This window comes from Beta vulgaris, chromosome 8, assembly GCF_026745355.1.
Source record: "Beta vulgaris subsp. vulgaris cultivar EL10 chromosome 8, EL10.2, whole genome shotgun sequence".
Lineage (NCBI taxonomy): Eukaryota > Viridiplantae > Streptophyta > Magnoliopsida > Caryophyllales > Amaranthaceae > Beta > Beta vulgaris.
In genome coordinates, this window is record NC_079209.1 from 6,045,168 (window position 1) to 6,061,482 (window position 16,315).

Genomic DNA, 16,315 nt, shown 5'->3' on the forward strand with positions numbered 1-16,315 from the left:
TGCATGTTTCTAAATAGATGTTACACTTTTTTTTATTTCCTAAATTGGAAAGTTTTATGCTGTAAAATTACTCACTTACCCTTACTTATAAGGATTAATCAAAATTAAACTAACTTAATTTAACCTTATTATATACTAATCCAAAATTAATTAAACCTCCTCCCTTCTCTTCCACCACCCCTCCTACACCACCTCAGCTGCCCCATCCCTTCCCCCCACCTCGCAGCCTCCTTACCCACCACCACAGAAGCCCGGCGAATTCCCACCACCACTCCACCACCCACCCGAAATCGCTACCCACCCACCCAAAACGCTACCCACCCACCCACCTGAAAACAAGACCCCCACCCACGAAATTATTCCCCACCACCGGAAAACTAGGGGGAGCAGCGACGACCAAAGGAGCCCCGATGGAACGAAGGAAGAACGACGAAGGTGCCCCACCTACCTGAAAACGCAGCGACCTGAAAACGCAGCGACGAAAAGGGCCCCACCTACCTGAAAACGCAGCGACGAAAAGAACGACGAGGCTGGGCGAGCGGTTCGCGCGACGAGGCTGGGCGAGCGTGTGTGGTGTGTGCGGGGGTGCGAAGGCTGGTCGAAGGTGGCGACGATGTTCGAATTTCAGGTGGGTGGTGGGGTGGTGGTTCGAATTCGGCGGGTGGGCTAATATGAGCGGGTTTTTCGGCGGGTGGGGTGAGCTTTTTGGTGGGTGGGTGGGGTTTTGGGTGGTTGGGTGGGTGGTTCGAATTTCAGGTGGGTGGTGGGGTGGTGGTGGGAGTTCTCTGTGCTGCTGGGGTGGTGGTGGGGAACCCTAGTTGGGGTTCTCTTTTCTCTCTCCTCCCTTCCCTTAAACCCCATGTTAATTCTCTCCTAATTACTCCTCCAATTTTTGCCTAGGGAACCACAATTTTTGAAAGTGTAACATCTAAAAAAACGGAGGAAGTATATGCAATTTGATTGAAATATATACAATTTGATTAATATGTACACAATTTGGTTGAATAATTACTTGGGTTGGGCTGGTTCGGTTCATGGGCTGGGATGGACCGGTTTTGCGGGCCGAGTTGGGCGATATTAGTAGCGAACTTTCGTGGGTTGGGTTCAAAAAATATGGCCCACGACCCACATGCCAATTTCACGATTCGAGTTGGGCTGGACCGGACTTTTCGCGAGCTCAACCCTCGCAGTCCAAGAAACGGGCTGGGCTAGATTAGCTTGCACTATTGGCCATCTCTACTCCCCCCTCTCCACCTGGTAGAGATTATGACTCTATTCTTTTGGACATAATTGAACTAAAGTAAAATTGTAAAAGAAAACTAGTTGAACCACCTGAAATGAGATGAGATGAATTGAGTTGAAAAGAAAAATGGCCTAGGAGTAATTCTCTTTTTGGACTTTGATTTCATTTTCTCCACCTTGTTAATGCAAGGTTATGTGCTTAGTATAGTTGGCGAATAGTTATCCCTCTTATGATACAAACATAAATCACAGTTTAAAAACCCAAAATATCAGTTCACTTATTAATACTTTTATATTTGAGAACGTATTGTGTCGGACTCGTCCGACCATAATCTTGGTCGGACGACTTTCAGGTGGTTCCAATTTTTTTTCAGGTAGTCTTTATTTTTTTTCAGGTAGTTTTCATTTTTTTTCAGGTAGTCTTCATTTTGTTTTCAGTTAGTCTTCTTTGTTTTTCAGTTGGTTTTTGTGCTTTACTTGGGTTTCAGTTGGTCTTTATTCTTTTTCAGGTAGTCTTCATTTTTCTTCAGGTAGTCTTCATTTTGTTTCAGTTAGTCCAACTGAAAGAAAACAAAGTCCAACTGAAAGAAAACAAAGTCCAACTGAAAGAATACAAAGTCTAACTGAAACAAAACGAAGTCCAACTGAAACAAAAGAAAGTCCAACTGAAACAAAACAAAGTCCAACTGAAAGAAAACAAAGTCCAACTGAAAGAAAAAAAGAACTAACTGAAGAATTAAAAAAACCAACTGAAAGATAAAAACAACTAACTGAAAGAAAAAAAAATACTAACCGAAAGAAAAAAGTACATTCCCCCACTCTTCTACCACGTATAGATATTGAAGAAAAAACTACTACCACGTATAGATCGAGAGAACCTCGTATTGATGTTGAAGAAGGGAGGATGCAAAAACTACCACGAAAATCCAATCATCAAGTTGGAAAAACGAAGTGTAGAGGTGCAGTTAAAAAAAGGCTTAGAAAGAAAATAAAAGGAAAAAGAAAAAGGTAAAACCAAAAAATCCCAAAATACATCAGACCCATTTTTTTCCTTCTCTCGTCTTCTTCGCTGTAACTTCATCACACCACCAACACCAAATCTTGCGGTTGAAATCGCATCATTATCATCAAGTTAACAACTGTAAGAAACAAAACAATGCTGCTTCTACTTCCTCATTCATTTCCATTCCATCAGGTAATAATACTACAATGGCTAATCAAAACCAACATGGGTTCAATTCACCCTTTCGAGTTCATTAGATATGGAAGATGCTGGGATATCTCCTAGAGGGCCTAAGAGACAGAAAAATGATGATCAAGTTCTTCGCTACGACGAGAGTAATAATGGAGAGATCATGATAAAGTTTGGGAATGAGAAGCAAGGAAGAGAGAATGAAAATGGGTATCCCATTAGATCTGGTGGAATGAATTTTATAGGAATGGGAGGAGAAATAGCGGACTTAGAATATTGTATAGTACTGGGCTCAGCCCGTCTGACGAGAATATTGGGTCAGACGGTCTGACCCAATACTTTCACTTTATATTTTGGTAAAGCTATGCTTTCGGTCTTACTTTTATGTGCTTTGACTTTGGTTTGATTTGGTTTTGGAAAATAGAGAATTGTCGGAGTGTTGCAAAGTCGTATCTGGGAGGTTTAACTACTTATTCGTTGTGTCGAATTACTTTTGAAACATTTTTTAAGATCCGTTTGGTAGTCGTTAATAAATTACAGTAATAGGAATGAATTTCAAGTGTAATTTTATTAGGGAAACACTCTAAAAATCTCCATGGGGAGGCATTTTCCCATGAGCAAGTAATCTCATCCCTAAACTTATGTCTTTGTCTCCAATGAGAAGCAATTTTCATTACCACTCATTACCACCTACAAGGCGGTATTGAATGGGAATGAAAATTCAAGAAGAAAAGTAGACACTTAAGGATATTAGCATTAACATGGGAATGAAGAATTATATTATTCACAAATTTACACACAAATATGTTCCCATTACCACCATTTATAAACAACTACTACCAAACGGGCCGTTAGTTTTAATGTCGTCATTGTTTACAATGTCAAACTTATATATCAGTATTTCATGTATAACAAATTAAATATGTTTCACCTAATATAATATAACTAGGTATTGGGGTTGAGGTGCAGTGGCATCACTTCCCACCTCATATCTCTAAAGTTCTCGAGTGAGTCCTATTCATCTTACCATATATATATATATATATATATATATATAATATATATATATATTATATATATATATTATATATATATATATATATATATATGTTATTTTTATTTTTTGGGGCTCTCACTAGGAACTCATTGGTAATAAAAAGGATCTTACTAATCTCGAAGGTCAACTAGTCCAACTACATAAGTTAATGCTTGAAAGTAGGAAGTATAAGGAAATCCTACTCCTAAGCACAAGTAGGTAGTGGGTTTTGAACTTGTGACCTTAAAATCATAAGGTGAGTTTCCCACCACTTTCACCAAGAAAACTTGGTGTGTGTATGTACTAATGAATTTAGAATTTTCTTCCAAGATATGATATTGAGCCAAATAAGGTAGACTAAAATTGAGAATGTATATCATGACATTTGTGTTATATCATTGATAAGATTATGTATGCATTGACATGATGTTTGTTCATTATTTTCATAAATTTATGAAGAGTTAATTAAAACGTAAAATAAATGGTGGTCGCTAATACAAGAGTGGCTAGTTAATTATGCTGATTGCCAAAATGGTGCTAAATGATGCTAAAATATCATCAATAACGCAGAGTGACGGTACAACGAATAAGTGACGAAATCAAGGAAAGGAAAACCAATAAAAAAAAGATAAAGAAATTAAGATATCCATGATTATAAAAATTTCAAACGTTACTCTTGTAGTAACGTTCCACAACCGCTACTCATAATCTACTCCAACTGCTACTCGCTACTACAACCACTACATTACCAAACTCTCATAATTCTCTTAAGCAGCGTTTTAATCTTGTCAAACCGCTAACCTCTACCTCAAACGCTAGTGCCAAACAGGACCTTAGAACACCCAATCCACTCTACCCAATTATTGTACTTTTCACTTATTTCCTATTCTATTTGGAATCTAATAGGAGTACACGAGTAAATTTAATTCCTCCAATACAATTACACCCTAAAAATCATCCATTCCAAATATCACAAACACAAAAAAGAAAAAACCCTAGAAAACCAACAAATAAAGCACATAAAAACAAAATGGAAATGGTAAATTTGGTTTAGGTGGGGGCTTGTGGGGGTAACCTCCGAAACAACCAACCAATGTCTTCGAAAGCGAGCATCTGAAAACGACATCTAGCCTTCTCTATTTTTTTCTTTTGTAATAATAAGTAAACAAACAAGATTGAATTTGAAGCAGAAATTATTTGAGAAGAAGAAGAAAAAAAAAATCCAATCTTTTATTCTCCAATTCTCCCCCTCTCACATCTCACTCTTCCTTTTTTCCAATTTCCCACATCCAAAAAAATCCTATGATTATGATTTCTGATTCATAATGATTTCTCATCTTTATTTACTCATAAATTTAAGAAAATTATATATTAGTAGTATGATTTTTATAATATGATCCCTACCCACCAGTACCAGTACCAGTACCACCTTCTAATCCCATCTTCTTCATCTCCCACCACCACTAACTTTCTCTCTCTAACTATTTCTTTGTTGTTCTTGATGGTTACATCCACTTTGTACTCTTAGTTGTTTTTTTTTTTTACTTCAAAAATAAAAAAAACCCTCAATTTTGTCTTTTGGTTCTTTGATTATTAATATTATTTCTTGGGTTTTTTTTTCTTTTTTTGTTCTAATCTGGTAACCCTTCTTTTTGTTTATCTTTAAACAAGCATAGAAAGAAAGAAAGAAGACATTTTTGATTAGTTTTGGGGGAATCTTGATTAGATTCTAGGTATAAAACAACAAAAAAAGTTTGATATAAAAAAGGGGTTTATACCCAATTGCAAAAAATGGGGAATGTTAATGGCAGAGAAGATGGTAATGGAAGCCCATCTGGGTCTGGTTTACTTGTTGAAGAAGAAGAAGATGAAGATGAGATTATTACTGTTGCTGCTTCTTCATCTTCTGCTTTGATGGGTCACTCTCCTCCTCAAAGTCCTAGAACTGTTCAATCTCCCCTCAAATTTGCTCCTCAGGTTAGATTTCCCCTTTTAATTACAGTTTTTGGGTGGATTGATTTGTTGAGTTTTTGGGGTTAGATTTGCTGTTTTTGTTAATTATGTTAGATTATCATATTGTACAATATGGAATTAGATTAATATAGAAGGTTTGTCATTTACTTTATGTTTTGAGGGATTTGTTGAAATAGTGTATCTATACTGTATGTGCTGCATGAACTTGTGTTTAATTGGCCTTTTTCTCTTGGAATTTTTTGTTTTTCTTGAATTATTAGTGTTTGTTTACTGTAATGTTGTTGGTGAAACATGCATTTTATTAACCAAGCTACAATAAAGATGCATTCTTTATATTGTGTTTTGGTGCAATTAACTATCCCATAGAAGCTCTTCCCTTTAAACAATCGAATTTCGAAACGGACCGAAATCCATTAGCTTTGGTGGAATTCTCACATGATGATTTTGTGGTCTCTTGTGAAATTGTGGTCCTGTGTATGGCCATTGGAGCAGTAAGTTTGTTTGGGATTTTGGATGATGAGTTGAGATTAAGCATATTTGCAGGTGGTGATTTATTGGGTTCCTTTGTTAAGTTTTTGACATTTTCTTGTTTTACACCACCTAAAAGTATTTACTTATTGGTGTTTTTGTGTGCAATTACATAGCCCCCTGTGGCTCCGATTCAAAAACCTGATGAGCTGCTTATTGCAAATCCATCATGGTTACAAACGTCGTCGCCTGAAGAAGAGATGAGCTATGAGCAAGGAATTCCAACTATGATCATTTGGAGTTATGGTGGCAAGGAAGTCGTTGTGGAGGGTTCATGGGACAATTGGAAGACAAGGTCTGATGATCTCCTTGATTATTATTGATCTGTATGAAACAATTGTGGTGTGTGATAATGAGCTCTGTGTAGTTCGTGCCTAATAGTAACCATCTTTTCTCTCCAGAAAATCTCTACAGCGATCAGGAAAGGACTTTACTCTCATGAAGGTTCTGCCATCAGGAGTTTACCAGTATAGGTTTGTTGTTGATGGGGCATGGAGATATGCACCCGATATACCGTGGATCCAGGATGAGACTGGAAACTATTTCAATGTTTTGGATTTACAGGTAAACCTCTTTTCTTGTAGAATTTACTTGAATGTAATAATCCTGGATTTGAGGGAGGCACAGTAAAATATATTGAGATGCAAACAAGTGCAGTATGACAATATAAGGGTGGAGAATGTTTGTGCTTATTGACTATAGTCGGTGTTACTTGAGTCTTCTGTCTAATGAAAATTCTGGTTGTTGGTGTGTATTGGCGTCACTCTTTGAACTTAAAAGTTCTATGCCCACTATACTTATCTCTTATGAATGAGCAGAAAACAGAATCAATCTTGAAAACTTTGACTCTTATATCGTGGTTTCACTTTCACCCTTGTGACTCATGGATATATTGCCTGCAGAGAAGTAACTAATATACATGTTTATTACATCTAAAATAAAATCCCTATAAAGAAGGTACATATCATGAAAACAGATATCTCATTATTCTTGTGTGGGAAGAGATTAGTGACTTGACATATCTACTGTTTACACTAATAAACTAGAAGTATATGTTTTGTGTACAGAATGTGCCATGTCAATGTGGCTTGATAAGTCTTAGATTTCTTTATCATTTATTTTTTGTGATTCATGCTATCATCTGCTCATTGTTCATATTGGACACTGTTTTTGTTTGGTGCTTCTCTTAGTGCTGCAAGATGGTGCACTGTCCTCACAGCTTAGAAGGTCACTAGTGATGTGACCTTGGTCATGAAGAATTGACCTTTTTTACTCTTGAGAAATAATTATGGGTGTGTTTATTTCATTCGAAAAGGAGCTAACAGCAAGCCCAAGTGGTAATGCTGAATAACTCTTGCTCTTGGCCTCTGCAACACCTATAGAGTCTTTTAACAAGATTAACTGGAGGATCTTGGATTAACGAGGACAAATAGACAATAGAACCAAAAAAAGAAAAACTACCAACTGACTAACACATCTCAATCTAAGACTATTTGTAACTAGATTAAAATATTACAAGTTTCTCCTGTAGCTCAGATTATTAGAACCAGAAGTAACTTTATGCTAAACGACACTGATCTGTTAATCCATCTAATACCACTAATCTTGATTTAGAAGTGTGTGTATTCATTCTAGGTCGACTAATGTGTAGGGCTTGGTTTTGTGATTCACCAATAGATTCTGATGAACATTTGCAGGATTATGTCCCAGAAGACACAGAGAGTATATCAGGATTTGAGCCACCACAATCTCCGGATGGTAGCTATAACAACACAGAACTTAACCAAGAAGATTTTGCCAAGGAACCACCATTTGTTCCTCCACACCTTAACCTGACCTTGCTTAATGTGCCTTCTCTGTGCACAGAGGCACCACCACCTTCTCTTTCAAGACCTCAACATGTGGTTCTTAATCATCTTTACATGCAGAAGGGAAAAAGCGGTCCATCTGTTGTCGCACTTGGTTCTACACATAGGTTCAAGTCCAAGTATGTGACTGTTGTACTCTACAAATCTCTGTAGGGATATGTTTTTGAGATACTTCATTAATTTATCTAAATCTATAGAGGGTTTGGTTTATATTGGTAATAGTGGGCATAGATCAGAACAATGTACTGTAATGTTGCTGGATGAAGTAGACTTTTGAAGGCTCTCCAAGTACCAAATTTATGTTTGCTTCAAATTGACCAACTCTGTGTGCTCTTTAATTTTTACTCGTCAGCTTGCTTCTCTAACCTCCAAATTGAAGTTTTCAGGAAAAAAGAATAGAGAAATACTAACATCATAGACTGCAGATTCAAGTTATTTCGACCGTGTATTATCTTCATTTTGATTACGAAAACGCCACTTGATTTGCCTTTGTTGTTTATTTGCGAGAGGAGCCGGGAATCGCCTTGTCTATGAGAACTTATTTCAAGCTTGGAGCTGAAAACTTTTCTTGTTTTATCCTTTTTATCTTCCACCCAAGACTTGTTAAGCAAATTGAACTAGTTTACTAGCTGTGACTCTGTGAGTTATTCTACTATCAGCTGATAGTTCTACGACGATTCGACGAACAATGGTATGATATTAGCTTCTAGTTAGTTGTTTTTCCCAGATAGATATCATCAGGAAAGAAAATCGAGATGAGCTATTTAAGTAAGCGCAATTCAACTCTTCTTTTCGCATGATCAACAACAAACCTCTTGAGAAAGAATCAAAAAAATAGGTGAACATGAGTGAGCACAATTAAGGTGGATGTCCTTAGCCTTGTTAGTTTAATAGAGGTTAGTGGTTAATTAGCCGTTTATTTTGGTGGATATAAGTTGGCGATATGAACTATTAGATTAATTAAACGAGGAGACCAGCATAAAGATTAGTTAAGTTGTATTAGGAGGTCTAACTGCAATTAGTTAAAGCAAAAATTAGTAAAAGTTTTGATAATAAAATCTCAAAAGCTAGAAAGTTAAACACACAAGTACAGAAAGATTAAGAAAACCATGAAGTTGTAGTAGTCTCACTTGGCCGGATGGTATTATAGAAGACTAGCTGCTAGTCTGCTAAACCTGCTACGTTAAAAATTAAAATAGGTCCTAACTCCTATAAGGCTATAAGTCGTAAAGTATCTCCCAAGTCCTAACAAGTTTGTCTTCTTTTCTACTGATAGCAGTTAAATAATAAAACCTTCATATTTATATACTTGTTCCGATTTGAAAATTGTACTATTTACCTATTATATTTGACCATGTATTTTTACTTTTATAATGCTCCCTCTATCCCATAATATAGTGTCTACTTCATTTTTGGTGGGTCAAACTTTAAAATCTTTGACCGAATATTCTCATTTGTATATATATAAAAAAAAATATTCATGTGAGATCTGGTTAGATTCGTCTCAATGTGTAGTTTCATATCAACTTTTTATATTTTTTATTAATACGAAATTGAAGATATTAAAGGTCAAAGTTACGTTTTAGAGTTCGTGTAAAAAAGAAACAAGCACCATATTATGAGACGGAGGGAGTATTAACTTCTTATACTTTTTTACTAATACACAATTAAAGTTATTAATGGTCAAAGTACTGTATTTCGACAAATGTGAAAGTCAGTGTAATATCTATTTTATTACGGAGGAAGTATTTCATAGGACACTCATTTGTACTCTTTATTTATCTCCAATTTTTTTTACACCAGCTGAATCTTTCTCCTCCTCTTTCCCCCTTTTTTTTCACTTGAAATAAAATCAAGAGGTGAACATATAGATTTAGAATTGGTCAGTAAGAAAGGAGGGAGAAAATAATTGAAAAGCTGTACATCTTCAAAAAAGAACTATGAACAGCTACCATACATGACTGATATGATGAACTCCACAATTTTCCAACGTTTGAAACAATATAAACTAACTCTACTCTAGAACTCTAGCTTACCATACTCCAATAACAAAGATCATTAGTGTTTTGACTCGATCAAACCACTAACAGCTAGAGCCTGCATTAACATGTATAGTCTGATTTGTGCTTCTGTTTTGCTTCTTCAATTCCCCGTTTGCCGGATCATGTAAAACCTCTTAACTATGTACTTCACAGTCAGGCCACAGCAATTGGGATATGCCAAGTCAATAGGGAAACAATATCCTGTATCAATGTGCTTATTAAGGGGTTCTTACTTCTTACGGCAAACTATTTCTCATCTTACTGTGAATGTAACATCTTCATAGACAACAATAATAATACTACTACCTAGACTAAATTCAATCCAATGGCATAGTATTTGCATGGTTCTCAATGGAGAGGGCATTTTTCGACCATAATCCCTGGGGCAGTTGGGCAAGATGCCAAGGGACAGTGATCAATGTCTGTTCCCCACCATTTCAGTTCCTTGTTCTCGTTTTGTAGAGCGAAGAAAATCAGAACCGCCATGAAAGCTGTCCCGGCATCCAAAGCAGCTGATAGTACATAATTGTACCTCTTCCACCATTCTTTTCTGTATTTGAAAACAAAGTAGTTGAAAATAGTACCAGTGACCAGCCAACTAGCTATGTTTGTTGGTGTTGCTGGTGGCATCCCTGCAAACCCATATGATATAACCGGAATGTTGATCAGTGGTATCCATTTGTTCTTAGGGAACATCTTGTGGAGTACCCACACTGGAACTGGTAAGACTGCTCCGATAAGGAATAGCCACACCAAGTTCCTGTACAACCCTCCTGGACCAAAAAGCCTATTTGGTCCAATCAAGCCCCATATAACCGATGCATCAAAGGTGACTCGGAATTTTGGACACGTCCAAGGGCTGTTCGGATTAAGAGATTCCACATCGCATAAGTTGTCGATGGTGGCTAACATCCACCATGCTACTGCGAGGTTGACCACACCAGCTACCAAAGTTCCGACAAGCTGCCAAATATTTTTTCAGACAAGAATGCAGGAAATTGGTTAGAATCCATCAATTAGTAAACCTTCTTTGAACTTAATGATTTTCTAAATTCTGATAAACATCTGAAGTAGTAGATACCTGAGCTGTATACATGCATCTGGGTGGGATTTTCATGTAGTGCCCAAGTTTGAGGTCAGACAGGAATGACAGAGCATGAACGGTGCTGATTCGCCCGTATATCTTGAAAAGCAAATTAGCTATGGGTTTCCCAGGGTAGATATACCCAAATATAAACTGTGCTATTATGTCATACCCAGGTTGCTGCATTCATTTACACCATGAATCAGAAATCAAGAAAATTCGCGATAGCATAACCAGCTGAAGCAAAACAGCAGATTTTAAGACTAGTACCTGGTTCGTAGTAGCTTGAATGACTCCGATAGGAAGAGTCACAATCCAAGCCAATGCAAATGCAAAGAGCATGGCCCACCAGGGCAGCTGCACATCATCCTTCCAAATAAAAGACATTAAGAGCGACAATACTGCACTCAAAACTAATAGGATAAGGAACCACCATTCAGGCACTTGTTTGTATTTGCTCATCAACTTTGCATGTATATCCTTCTTTGCAGTTTTTATTGCTGACCTGCTCTGCCTCCAGATATCGCTGCATGGCACATCCCGAAAAGATTACTTACTGAAATTAATCTACTGATCTGATTGTGTGTGCATTGACTGAAAGAAGTATACCTTCCATGGAATAGAGCAACATGGGTCAGAGTAGCAGTGAATCTTGCAAATCCAGATCCAATCGAAAGGGCGAAGAGAGGACTAAGATAGAGTTTCCCGTAATTATTATATGCTGCAACGTTAAGGTCACGTTGAGGGGTGAGAATCTTGGTGGTATCATACTTCAATCCATTGGACCTAAATAACTGGTTGGAGAATATAGGGAATTTCCTGGCATCAAAAGTGTCAAACTTCCAGTAGCACACTGGGATTATTATGTATATGAACATGATAAAACCTATCCCAACATTGACTATGGAAAACCAAGGAGCCACCAGTGGGCTGCCATGGTAAGCAGAGATGCCTGCCCAATCCAGGGTGAAGGCACCCACACCTAGCCCATGGTAACCTGATCCAATCTGTTGGGCTGTAATGCTTCGAGGCCACGCCCAACACACCCAGGAGAAAAATGTTAAAATTGGAAACAGATAACCAGGAAGCGCGTAGTAGGCAAAGCTTGCTGCAAAGAAGATGAGGAAAAATCGCATTCGGGTAAGCCCCTGTTGTTTGTGCTCCTTCTCATGAAGTGCCCTGCAACATCGAATTATTCATATTAATATCTTCCTTAGTCCTTACTACTTCATACTAGAACCAAAGAGATTTATTTCACTAGTCCTCAAACTGTCAAGTTAATGAATGGATGGTATACACTCTATTGTTGAAGTTCGGCTCTTTTATGTTACTGTCAAATAAAGCTGATAGTACAGTTAAGTCACTGCTACAAGCCTACAACTCGAAATATTAATGGTTATGGGTTACTTTTTCCATTATAGTATAAGCTTATTTTTGTGAGCATACCTAAGTGCATACCTTTACCAAGATGAGTAACAAGCGTAAGCAAATCTGGAAATACATTTCTCCCCGTTCATTTTGCTTTGTGCACAAAAGAATATACTGGATGACATGCTAATAGAGTTGAAAGAGACAGATTCTCAAGCATGAACTCATTGAGTGGCATGTATGTTATGAAAAGGACTTTGAACAGATGATTTAAATTCCAAAAGGGAGCATTAGAGCATCTTTTACCAAATGAAGAACACTTTTGTTATACAGGCCACTATGTTCATTAGTTGGAGAATTTGTCAAATAATGACAACCTAGAAATTTGAGATCCTCCATAATCTATCTAGACATAGAAATCAAAATTATTCTAGAGAAAGCATATTATCATAACAACCCAATTTTAGTTACTCTATGTGACTTGAAGTTAGCCAGTTAGGTACTTATATCGGGGCATGTGTACGTGACCAAGTGCTCAACTCGACTACTTTATGAAAAATTTTCCATGAATTTGTCCCGAAATGAGCAGTTGGAATTTCAAGGATCCGACACAATACTTGAGTTGAGATAAAGAGTCCAAGTAACATATATGCTTTTTTTTCTTTTTTATATATATGATGGTGAGCTCATACTCCCAAAATCCATTAGAATCTACAAGCATTGGTTCCATAAGTGTGAATGAGAATTGAGAAGGATGGGCAAGTGATAGTTTATCGAACAGATCGATCGAATTGATGCTCTTTGTTTAGACAATTCATGACCATACTCATATGTCTATCTCACTTCTAATAGCCAGAAGTTTGCACCAACTTTATCAGGAAAGGTAATAAAAGAATCTGTAATAACCTTTGCAATTTGCAAGAGCGAGTAGAAAGGAAGAAAGATTGAAGAACAAACCTGAAAAAGGAAACTTGAGCAAGGTTTGCTGGCCACCACATCTCAACTGGGTCAACCAGATACCTCCTCAACATGCCAGCCCATCCATAACCCAATATCTGATCATTTTTGTCACAAGATATTAATCACACTATTAATGCTTTTCATTATACAATGTACTAAGACCCAAATTTGATGAATCAACCTTATTAAATACAAAGACAAACCATGTGATGTGTAAACAATGAAAGTTGGGTACCATAGTCAGTAGCTAGATATGGATAAGGGGGCATCGAATACATATGGTGAGCTACAACAATGGTTAAAGAACCTAACATAGCTAGGTTCAGAGATAATTGAGCATGCTATGACGTTGTTAGGATCTCATATAGGCCTTTATGTCCCTGGCCCGTAAAATTTTATCATTAGTGTACATATCAAACTATGAATATTATTTACCCTGTCATTAACACATACAGTATTACAGAATGAAGTTTTACTGATAAGTCTTTGGTACAAGTGTCCTATATCCTCACATTTACATTCAAGGAGGATAATTCTAAGTGTAAATGAGATCAAAGTCTTTTCTTAATAATTAAGTCTTAACCCTTGGGAGATTATTTGCTTATTTGGTAAGGAACAAATTGTATGAAAAAGAAAGAAATGAAAAGAAATAATCTTCCAAAATTAGGTGATTACAATTGATTATGACTTAGAAAAGGAAATCAAAGAATCCTCTTATGAAACTCTTATTTCTCCTTTCCTTATGTTACTCAGACAAGGATTGAGTGTCTACTCGTATACATATCCAAGTGCCCAACTCGGCTATTTTGTAAATATTGGATAGTGTCTTCTTACGGCTTTACCAACTAAGTTAAGTGATATCCGCTTAATTCTTCCATCATTGGTTAATTGAAACAAAAACAATGAATACATTGAATTCATACTAAACAATATAATCATAGCTTCTTCTATTCATTTTCCTTATCTTCCCCTTTCAAATCAATACTGTATATGTGCTGAAAAGTCCATAAACAAAAGAGAAAGAAAAGAGAGAATTAAGACAAAAGAAAAAGGACGAAGAAAACTCCAAAGAAAAGAAAACAAATTAAAAGGTCGAATGAGAAAGTTACAAGTAATAAGAGAGTGTGGATGAAGATGGAATATGGATGGGACATGCAACCCAACTCCAAGAACAATCTCACACATTTACATTGTCACATGCAAAACCATTGAAGTTAATTATTCGCAGACAACCCACTCAAAATCATACATTATTATTACATACCCCACACCTATTAATATTCTACCTTTAATTTATGGACTATAGTAATTCATAACGTACACAGAATATCAGAATTTACTACTATGCTTCCAAATTTAAGGTCAATTCTCTCTTTTCTATACTATATGCTGAACAAACATGAAACATGGACATGTATCTTAACAGCTATCAGAAAAAAGAGGCGTTTTTTTTTTCCTTTTGAAAAATTTGCTATCGCAAATTAATTATCTAATCAATTGCGTAATTTGAACTAGTAATGTGAAAACGAGATATGAACATGTGGTATAGATTATGCATTCGTGTAACATTATAGGTATAGGTAAAAGATAGAATGGACTTTTACCCGTCTTAGGCTTATATTGAATGTCAAGGTTAACCTAATCAAAGTTAACATAATTATTCTCCACTCTTGTACAATTATTAATAATATTGCACATTAAATACGTCACCTCTTAAAAGTTTACGTCATACTAATCAGTCCTCAAATCTTCTGTCCTATAATTGGTGTATCAATTTCTTGATTCGTTGTTTTGAAATTGTAATTTAACAAGTACCGAGTTATAGTAGAAGTGACACACGAGTGGTACACAAATTAAACGCTTTTATTCATAAAAAAAAAAAAAATCACTACTTGAATGGAGTAGTAGTTGTTAATGAATGAAAAAAGTGTGGAAAATTGATGAATATAATAATAATGGACCAACCTGGGTAGTCAAGACAATAAAAACAGCACATAGGAATCCAATGGATTGCTTATAGTAAGCCTTCATGACAACAATGGCTCCAGTAGAGTAAGCATCACCACCACCATAAGACACACCACAATTTGCAAGTATACTGATGATCACATGCTCTTTTATATTAAAAGGACCCGGATTCAAACTAAATTCCCATCTTCCCCCAAATAACCTATAAGTTCGGGTGGGCATAACCCGAGCCATGAACTTACCCATGGGTAAAACCGCTATTTGCATGAGGATGGCTGATATTGTTAGAGGTTGTGTTCTAAATATGAAAAATGTGTTAAGAAATATTAGTAAAACACATGATAACATCCCTAGGAACCATGCCCGAAACGTTAAAACCGGGAGTGTTGGATCATCGGTTTCGGGTACGACGAGAGCCACCTCCTCCACCGGACACCGCTCATGCTCCTCCTCTTCTTCCATTCTCTCTCCACCGTTAGCCTCCACTACTTTGGTTGCCATCACTTTCTCTCTCTAAACTCTAATATTTTGTAACAAGGACTACCTTCCCTCGAGAGTATATATACCCCCAAAAGTGCACCATACAATTGGAATAATAACGAGTATTTTAATTATACCACTATGACTCGTATGTACCAAGTAAGTGTTGGCTCAATGGTGATGGATATTGGCTTTGGTAGAACAGATCTGTGTTCGAATCTCCGCAACACCCTTGAGACTGAAGGGTGAACCGGGTGCAAACACAAAAAAAAAAAATTATGACTTGTATGTGTTAAATAATACGTACTTGGTTATTTGCTCTCCACAGCGATAATATAATACCTAACTATCGTCTATTTTTATTTACATAAAATAGAGAAGTGTTTCATCTTATTTTAAAATCGAGAAAATAAGTTGTCTTTTTAAAGAGTGAGTGGGTGGCGCTGGCGCAATCAAAATCAAAAATTGATAAAAAGTGTGAACTTTGTGAGATTTTCTCCTACTTTTAGAGAGTGTGTGAGTTTCACGAGCTGTGTATTGCACTCCGCCTTCTTGGCACACTTACGTGCCCGC

At 36.7% G+C, this 16,315-nt stretch overlaps 2 protein-coding genes across 2 annotated transcripts; one reads left to right on the forward strand and one right to left on the reverse strand.

Annotated features, from left to right (window-relative positions):
• Positions 1 to 4,647: 4,647 nt before the first annotated feature.
• Positions 4,648 to 8,203, forward strand: LOC104900802 (SNF1-related protein kinase regulatory subunit beta-2). The gene is made up of 4 exons (XM_010688324.4): positions 4,648 to 5,447; positions 6,089 to 6,267; positions 6,374 to 6,536; positions 7,670 to 8,203. The coding sequence occupies exons 1-4, from the start codon at positions 5,262 to 5,264 to the stop codon at positions 7,991 to 7,993; spliced, it is 852 nt and encodes a 283-aa protein (XP_010686626.2). The 5' UTR covers positions 4,648 to 5,261; the 3' UTR covers positions 7,994 to 8,203.
• A 1,543-nt stretch (positions 8,204 to 9,746) lies between these two features.
• On the reverse strand, positions 9,747 to 16,107 carry LOC104900803 (oligopeptide transporter 3). Its single transcript, XM_010688325.4, has 6 exons — positions 15,260 to 16,107; positions 13,292 to 13,389; positions 11,576 to 12,145; positions 11,237 to 11,492; positions 10,964 to 11,146; positions 9,747 to 10,845 (listed from the first exon to the last, which is right to left on the reverse strand). The coding sequence occupies exons 1-6, from the start codon at positions 15,761 to 15,763 to the stop codon at positions 10,231 to 10,233; spliced, it is 2,226 nt and encodes a 741-aa protein (XP_010686627.2). The 5' UTR covers positions 15,764 to 16,107; the 3' UTR covers positions 9,747 to 10,230.
• Between the last annotated feature and the right edge of the window lie 208 nt (positions 16,108 to 16,315).